The sequence below is a fragment of the Balaenoptera physalus genome (assembly GCF_965194825.1).
Source record: "Balaenoptera physalus genome assembly, chromosome: 21".
Classification (NCBI taxonomy): Eukaryota; Metazoa; Chordata; class Mammalia; order Artiodactyla; family Balaenopteridae; genus Balaenoptera; species Balaenoptera physalus.
In genome coordinates this window covers 37,045,506-37,054,355 of record NC_138902.1, presented here as the reverse complement: position 1 = coordinate 37,054,355, position 8,850 = coordinate 37,045,506, and the positions used below count along the sequence as shown (strand labels likewise).

Below are 8,850 nucleotides of genomic sequence, written 5' to 3'. Positions count from 1 at the left end.
TGTATTGAGGTGCTCCTATGTTGGGTGCATATATATTTATAATTGTCGTATCTTCTTGGATTGATCCCTTGATCATGATGTAGTGTCCTTCCTTGTCTCTTGTAACATTCTTTATTTTAAAGTCTATTTTATCTGATATGAGTATTGCTACTCCAGCTTTCTTTTGATTTCCATTTGCATGGAATATCTTTTTCCATCCCCTCACTTTCAGTCTGAATGTATCCCTAGGTCTGACGTGGGTCTCTTGTAGACAGCATATATATGGGTCTTGTTTTTGTATCCATTCAGCAAGCCTGTGTCTGTTGGTTGGAGCATTTAATCCATTCACGTTTAAGGTAATTATCGATATGTATGTTCCTATTACCATTTTCTTAATTGTTTTGGGTTTGTTATTGTAGATCTTTTCCTTCTCTTGTGTTTCCTGCCTAGAGAAGTTCCTTTAGCATTTGTTGTAGAGCTTGTTTGGTGGTGCTGAATTCTCTTAGCTTTTGCTTGTCTGTAAAGCTTTTGATTTCTCCATCGAATCTGAATGAGATCCTTGCCGGGTAGAGTAATCTTGGTTGTAGTTTCTTCCCTTTCATCACTTTAAATATGTCATGCCACTCCCATCTGGCTCGTAGAGTTTCTGCTGAGAAATCAGCTGTTAACCTTATGGGAGTTCCCTTGTATGTTATTTGTCGTTTTTCTCTTGCTGCTTTCAGTAGTTTTTCTTTGTCTTTAATTTTTGCCAGTTTGATTACTATGTGTCTCAGCGTGTTTCTCCTTGGGTTTATCCTGTATGGGACTCTCTGTGCTTCCTGGACTTGGGTGGCTATTTCCTTTCCCGTGTTAGGGAAGTTTTCGACTATAATATCTTCAAATATTTTCTCTGGTCCTTTCTCTCTCTCTTCTCCTTCTGGGACCCTTATTATGTGAATGTTATTGCAATTAATGTTGTCCCAGAGGTCTCTTAGGCTGTCTTCATTTCTTTTCATTCTTTTTTCTTTATTCTGTTCCGCAGCAGTGAATTCCACCATTCTGTCTTCCAGGTCACTTATCCGTTCTTCTGCCTCAGTTATTCTGCTGTTGATTCCTTCTAGTGTAGTTTTCATTTCAGTTATTGTATTGTTCATCTCTGTTTGTTTGTTCTTTAATTCTTCTAGGTCTTTGTTAAACATTTCTTGCATCTTCTCGATCTTTGCCTCCATTCTTATTCCGAGGTCCTGGATCATCTTCACTATGATTATTCTGAATTCTTTTTCTGGAAGGTTGCCTATCTCCACTTCATTTAGTTGTTTTTCTGGGGTTTTTTCTTGTTCCTTCTTCTGGTATATAGCCCTCTGCCTTTTCATCTCGTCTATCTTTCTATGAATGTGGTTTTTGTTCCACAGGCTGCAGGATTGTAGTTCTTCTTGCTTCTGCTGTCTGCACTCTCTGAGTGCATTATTGACAAGGTCTGGGGTCTGCTAAGGTGGGTTGCTGCAGCGTCCCGGGGGTGGTGGTGGCAGTGATATCATGGGCAGGCCACTCTGATTCTCATTCACTTACCATATCACATTTCACATTTTAACATCTTCCCTCTGACCTAGCACAATCTGGGTGACCCTCCCTATAATCAAATGGCCCAGAGTCAGTAAATACAAACTTATGTTAGGATGAGCAAACCAGGGTTCATGCTCAAAAATTTTTTTAAAAGTCTTCCAACAAAATATAAATTTGTTTGAGAATTCTTTTTTTTTTTATGGCTTTTATTTATTTATTTATTTATTTATTTATTTATTTATTTATTTATTTATGGCTGTGTTGGGTCTTCGTTTCTGTGCGAGGGCTTTCTCTAGTTGCGGCGAGTGGGGGCCACTCTTCATCGCAGTGCACAGGCCTCTCACTATTGCAGCCTCTCTTGTTGCGGAGCACAGGCTCCAGATGCGCAGGCTCAGTAGTTGTGGCTCACGGCCGCAGCCGCTCCGCGGCATGTGGGATCCTCCCAGACCAGGGTTCGAACCCGTGTCCCCTGCATTGGCTGGCAGACTCTCAACCACTGCGCCACCAGGGAAGCCTGAGAATTCTTTGTGTGTATGTGTGTATATATATGTATCCCTCCAAGCCTACTCGTGTATTTTTGTCCTCACCTGCAATGCTCTTCATCCTTTAAGCCTATATGTGATTTTCATCTCTCCTTCGGGGTCAGTCAAGACCTCGGCATATCAGAGAATCTTCAGTAGCAGCCCCAGGGGCAACAAGATGTCATGAACGAAACCTGGACCTTATCCTTGAGTTCCATCCTGTTTCTCGTAGTTATTTCTGTGACCCAGGACATGCCAATTCATCTTTCAGAGCCTGTGTGTCTGCGATCACATACTTGGCAAATAGTAGGCGCCTCTCTCTTCTAACTGGGCACAAAGGGGCCTTGCCTCATACCTGTGTGCCCTGCGTGTGTCAGAAGCTCCACATAAGTTATGTTACTGCTGTTTCTGTTAATATTGCCAGCAGTCTCCTCCTGTTTGGGGTCTGACTGCAGCACTGCTCCACATTTAAAAGCGGTTACACAAGAATTGACTGTTTTGCAGTCGTCCCAAGGACGATAACTATTGCTTTTTAAAGAAGCTTTTCCAAAGGAAAGATTTTGTATCTACAGTTTCAGGAAATATTTTAGATGATCTTATTTCAATCAATAAGAAAGAAAGTACGATCCTTCAGGGAAGAGACTGTCAAGCTATATTTAAACTCAGAGGCAAAGCTAAAAAGAATGGGGAGGAAGGGAGATAACCTTGCATTTTTTTTTCCAAATTCCAATTTAGTTTTTTCTGTATATGGTCTCAGTTACACCTCACAGCAGTCTTACGAGTTAAAAAATCGATACTCTTTTAGGTACTGGGCAATTGGTGCATTTGGGTAAATACACACAAGGCCACACAGCTAGGGAATGGGAGAATTAAGACATTACCTTGGGTTTGTGAGAATCCATGTTTTCCCCGTACCAAGAATTTCTCCACACACAGAATGTGACAAGAGCAGACTGACAGATGGCCAGACGGGAGAAACAGGGCTTGCAAGGTAACCAACTATGGCAGTCTGATCCAACCTTGACCTTGGGATGCCCTCCAGGGCGTGTTTCTTTGCCTTTACTATTGTACTTTGCCCAATGTACTGTGTTCTGTGGGATCTTGCTTTCTCAATAAAAGGTCACATTGCCATTACAGGAGTTGATGGTCACAACTCAAAACTACTAGGAGTATCTTCAACTCGTAGGGTGTCTGGAACATCGAAAAGCCTCCAAGACTCAAAGGACAAGAATCTATTCATGATATTTCAGACATACTGATGGTCCAAAGAGATCTGGAGACTTGACATGTATGATATATAGGTAATCCCATAATTTGCCCATCATTGAGGTTAGTTGAGAGAGAAACAGGCAAGGAAAGGAGGAAAGAATCCATTGGTAGTTGGAGAAAACAAGGTGCACAGATTTCTGAGCTCTCTCTCTCTCCTACCTGAGAAGTCCATGCAGCCCTTCCTGTCTCCCCAGCCCCCGATCCTCCACACACCAGACTGAGATCCCTCTGCTGAATTAGACTGTTCACAACATCTTTGATGGGGAAGAGGAAGAAGACCACGCAAAAGTGGTGTATTCTGGTACCTTTACCCTCGTCCTAGGACCCTTTCTTTAACACGTGAAATCTGGCAGAATGAAGAGGGGATGGTAAACCAACACCATGTCTACCATCACAGTGATAGAATGACAAGCCACCAGTGTCCAAATGCCCATCTCAGATGGAATTATGTCTCTTCTCCATGTGGTTTACAACTGAGACAAGGAAATCAGTTGTATGTTTTCTCAGTATAAGGAAATGATCAAGTGGGATCAAGGCAGCACCAGCAAGATGGAACGGATGCCACACGTGGATGATGTCGCCACACGTGGGTGATGTCGCCACACGTGGATGATGTCGCCACACGTGGATGATGTCGCCACCTCCTCTGTTATCTGAACCTAAGACAACTGTGGGCTAAAGGATTATTTTTGGTTTTGTGATCACTATGCAGTTCACTGACTTTCTGTGAAGAAAATATAAAAAAATCAGAATAGTTTCAGTTTACAGATTGTAATAAGGAAGAACCTTTTGTATTCTACTACAAGTTAATCACTAAAGGGATGTTGCCTATAGGCTTAAATTATACATACTGGCCCATCTCTGGGAACCCTGCTTCCCAGGTTATGAGCGTTAAGCTAAAATACCTTTGTTTAGCTCCCAGGAAACAGCCTGACCAGGCCCACCTGTGAATGACTGCAGGGAGGAAGAAATGAACACATCCCCTCCGGAGGCTGACGGGAATCAGGAAGTGTTGACTTTACTCCCGCCCCTTTTAGTATAACAGGAACCAGAAATAAACTCAGGCAAGATGGTCCTTTGGGACACGAGTCCACCATCTTCTCCGTCTGCCAGCTTTGTGGATAAAGTCTCCATTCCTGGCCCCAGCAACTCCTCTCTCGATTATTGGCCTGTGTGCAGCAAGCAGTATGAGCTTGGACTCTCTAACGAGATGAGGACAAATGCAATGATTTATGTCAAAAGTCGCTGTAGAAATGTTGTGTGTCTGTGTGTGTGAGGTGGTGGGGGGTGTGTATGGCAGGGGTGTTTATTTATTGTGTCCATTTCTTTGCAGACCATTCTGGTAAGCATTTTTTAATATTATAATTTGGGAATGCTCTTCCCAGAAACAACTCACTGAACCTAAATGGAGACATATAAACACATGTCACCTTAGAGTCAACTGAAGAACAGGAAAATACTGAATGTGAGGAATATAAGAAAGGAAAGAACCAAAGAACTTTAGAAGTAGCATACACATTAGCCCAGACTCTGTGTTTTGCAGATAAGAAAGCAGTCTCAGAAGTGAAGTGGCTTTTCCAAAAGCATCAAGCTTGAGACATTTTTGAGCTTAGTTTGTCCTGAAATTTAGTTCCATTGGAGAATGGTTATCAGTGGAAGGCCTGAGAAAAAGCCATCGATCGATCTCATGTTCTTGTGGTCACTGAAGCTAGATAAGCATTTATTTGTGTTTTGATGATAATATTTAGCCTGGAGGTACATTTGAGTCTCTCCTCATGGATCTAATGTCTCAGTATTAGATGGAAGCTGATGGCTATTAAAAGCATCTCTGCCCCAGGTTTGCTTTAGTGCAAGAGGGAATCATTGTTAATGAACATTCATAATGTCACTTCACCTGGTTCCGGACCAAGTTTTCCCAGCTTGCTGGTGTTGTCCAGGCCTTGGGAAAGAGCCAGGTGTGAGGCAGGCAGCCTTTCGAGTTGATCTTAAAAGTCATAGTCAATAAAACCTGGGGTTTCCCCCACATGGAATCCTGCTGGGTTCACCGTGGGACAACCTGGGAGAGGTTGACTGAATGTGTTTCTTTTTTCCTACCAAAATCCAGTTTGCCACTCCTAAAATATGGATCCGAACAGATGGGGAAGCCTGTCTCTAGCTGGGTGTCTTCTCTCCTCCTTCAGAGACTGAAGGGATAGAAAAGGAAATCATATTTTTGAGAATTTGTTATACATCAGCCACTGTGCCTATATTGTTGCTTTTTCTAAGTTTATTGGGTAAATAGCATTTTCCATATTTTCAGATGAGCAAACTTATATGTAAATTAGGGTTTTTTAGGAAAAAAGTTCCCTTGCTCAGAGAGCAGCAGATATAGGATTCAGAGCCAGTCCTTTTGACCCAAAGTCAACCCCTGTACCAGTGGTTCTCTAAGAATGTTCTTGGCATGCATGCATCATCTAGAAACTTGGTGGGAAGGTAAATTCTTGGGCCCCATCCCAGACAGGCTGAATCACAAGCTCTGGGTTTGGGGGTCAGCACTGTGCACCCCAACAAGCTTTCCATGTCATTCCCATACACAATGAAGACTGCAGTCTGCACCCCTTTCACTTAGCTACCCATTTGTGAAAGGAGACGTTGGCCAATTTTCTCCTTCCCAGCACGGTTCCCCTCCAGACTCAGATTTATTTGACACTTGTTAATTTCCTACATCCTAATGCTTCTCCCCTGCCTTCAAAGAAGTCATTAACAGAAGGGGGAGTACTCCCCGTGTGTGTGTGTGTACTCCCCATGTGTGTGTACTCCCCGTGTGTGTGTGTACTCCCCGTGTGTGTGTGTGCGCACACACAGTTAAAGGTGTTACTTTATTAGAAAAACAGGGAAAAGTGTTCAGCTTATTTATTTTATTTATTTATTTTTTTTATGTTCCAAATGTGATGGGTTTATTTTATTTTACTCTGATTCAAAACCAAAGATTCCACTACTACACAGAAACCAGTATGTTACAAGGTCATGAAAAAGTGTTTTGGGACATGCAGGATGTGATGGACAACTGGAGGGTCGGGTCGGGTCATCTCCTTTGTACCATGGCACTACACCTTCGCCGAGCAACCCACTGAAAATAACACTGCGGAACTGAACTGAACTGTGGCACGAACATGACAACTTCCGGGCGTGCCTTCAAGCACACCTCCCTTAGGCTGGACTCAATATCGAGGCTTCAGTGTGGGGAGGATTAGAGTTCTTTGGAAGAAGGAAAAGTTCACACCTTTGAAATTTCACAGAAGAATTTTAAGGCCACAACATAGTGGGTTCATTTCTCTTCACCTCCAGAGACAAAGCTGATGATTTATTCAAAACCACAGTAAGCTTCTAGTTCATATCACAGCCCGACCTTGTGCCCTCTTGCATTGAAGTTCTTTCCACAGATTAGAGCTGACAGGGTCAGTTTCACTCCTGGTCGAAGGGTCTGAGGATAACCCAGTCCAATCAGGCTGGCACTATTCACTTCAGCAGATAGAGAAGTTCTACAATCCAGCTGGTACTTAGCAGAGATGCCGGAACACGTGTTGTTCCTGCCAGCCGTCCACGCGAGGTTTATTGACGTTTCAGTCTTCTTGTTCACCTTCTGGTAGATCGCCCCTCCAGGTTCAGTGTTATCGCTCACGTGAGTGTGCAGCTGGACGTCTGCAGCCTTGTAACCCAGGGCGAAATTATTCTGTGACAGTTTGGGTTTGGCTGTGTCAAAACTCGCCTGATAGCCAGCAAGCCAACCTTCAATGGCCCACACAGCCCAGCCATAGATGGTTGGTCCAGAAAAATCTGTCAACAAAAGATATGGATTTGGCATGGTGAAAATAGATCTGAGAACCAAGTCACGTAGTGGAGTGGAATTTTCTACTTCTGGTCATGCTTATACTGATACAGGGAAGGCATCAGGCAACCTAGAGACCAAATACAAGATTTGTAACTGTGGACTGACCTTCACCCAAAAGTGGAACACAGACAATACCCTTGGGACAGAAACCTCTTTGGAGAATAAGTTGGCTGAAGGGTTGAAACTGACTCTTGATACCATATTTGTACCGAACACAGGAAAGAAGAGTGGGAAATTGAAGGCCTCCTATAAACGGGATTGTTTCAGTCTTGGCAGTAATGTTGATATAGATTTTTCTGGACCAACCAGCTTATTTATTTTAAGCCAGTCCATAGAATAGTTTTAAGAGTCAAAATTTACATGAATAAATAGTTGCAAAGAGTCACAGAATCTTCTTGTTTTAATGCAAATGATCTGTCTTGGAGAGTGTCCCCATCATGCCTGTATTCTGATGTTACTGGGTAGAGCGCTCTCTAGATGCCTGGCCCTTTATAAATTGACCACAGGTGTGCCAGGAGTATGGAGACCAGTGTAGGGAAGAAGCCTGGAGTCCAGGTGTGTAAGCTCCTCAGTGTGGGGAGGGGCAGCAGGAAGGGTTTTTAAACGTTGATGCAGCAAAACAGCGACAAAGTCGATGGTAACAGATTGTAAGTTACCATCAGGTCCTTAGTAAGACCTGACCTCCTACAAATTTTCATTTCTCAAAGCTGCCATTTCCTTATCATTGAGGGGGGGGTGATAAAAACAATCATAATAGAAATAAGATTCTGTATAAAAGGCTTTTGCAAACAATAAGTGATCATCCTGACTTCTCTTATTCCTTGCCCTCCTCCCTGCCATCTTGCTCTCCGAAGACAGGCATTCCATCTAGGGAAACCTGAATTGTATGGCCCTCATTCTCGCCCCTCCATGAAGAAAAGAGTTTCCCCAGTGCCCTAGTCACCATCAGTTTTGGTACATGACATTAACTAAGTCAAAAGATGTCCCATTTAGCAATCACTGCAATGTACTGCGTTCTCTGATATTTCCATCCATGTGCCGCGTTTCTAGCTAATTAGCATTCTCATGTGTGCAAAGTTTTTCATTTCTAATTTTATCTCAAGTACCCTGTTCATATAGTCTGTCCCCTCCTCAGACACATTCACTTAAAATAAAACCACTCTCCCTCTTCGGTTACAGCACTTCTCACATGTTTATGTTGTCAACTTTCCAAGTCTTACTGTAGATGTTACTTGAGGTTGGGGGTGTCTTTTTCTTTCCCAGTATGTCACACCCTCTTTGCCTTTGATTCCACTGCTCAGCTCTCATCCCTGGGTGCCAATGATATTTCTCGTGCTGCTCAGCCAGACTCCCGAGGCTATGGACAGCAGTATGCCTAGGATGGAAAATGGAGAAAAAAAATAATTAATTAAAAAAACCCAGTGCCCAAGTGCAGTGTTCCAGGCACCGCAGGCCAACACAGAGAAGTGGTCACAGAGCTGCCTGGTGTGAATTCCCTACAGTAACTTACTTCCTCTAGTCCCATTTGGTTTATACTGCTCTAAATATCTGGCATTAGAGTTGTGATATAAATCAAGGCTTTCACAGTCACTTAAAAATCAAAAGGGGAAAAAGCCTCTAGGAACCTAATAATAGACTTCATCTACAGGCTGATTACATGACGGGTGC

At 43.0% G+C, this 8,850-nt stretch overlaps 1 protein-coding gene across 1 annotated transcript in view; it reads right to left on the bottom strand.

Moving 5' to 3' along the window:
• Positions 1-946: 946 nt before the first annotated feature.
• The window catches only part of LOC309651595 (uncharacterized protein), a gene marked incomplete at its 5' end in the record, with an annotated part of 10,262 nt that continues 2,358 nt past the window's right edge, over positions 947-8,850 (bottom strand). The window contains 3 exon segments of the mRNA XM_082444426.1: positions 947-6,687; positions 6,691-7,127; positions 8,403-8,557. Of these exon segments, the coding sequence (XP_082300552.1) occupies positions 6,655-6,687; positions 6,691-7,127; positions 8,403-8,557 (625 nt within the window). The 3' untranslated portion in view covers positions 947-6,654.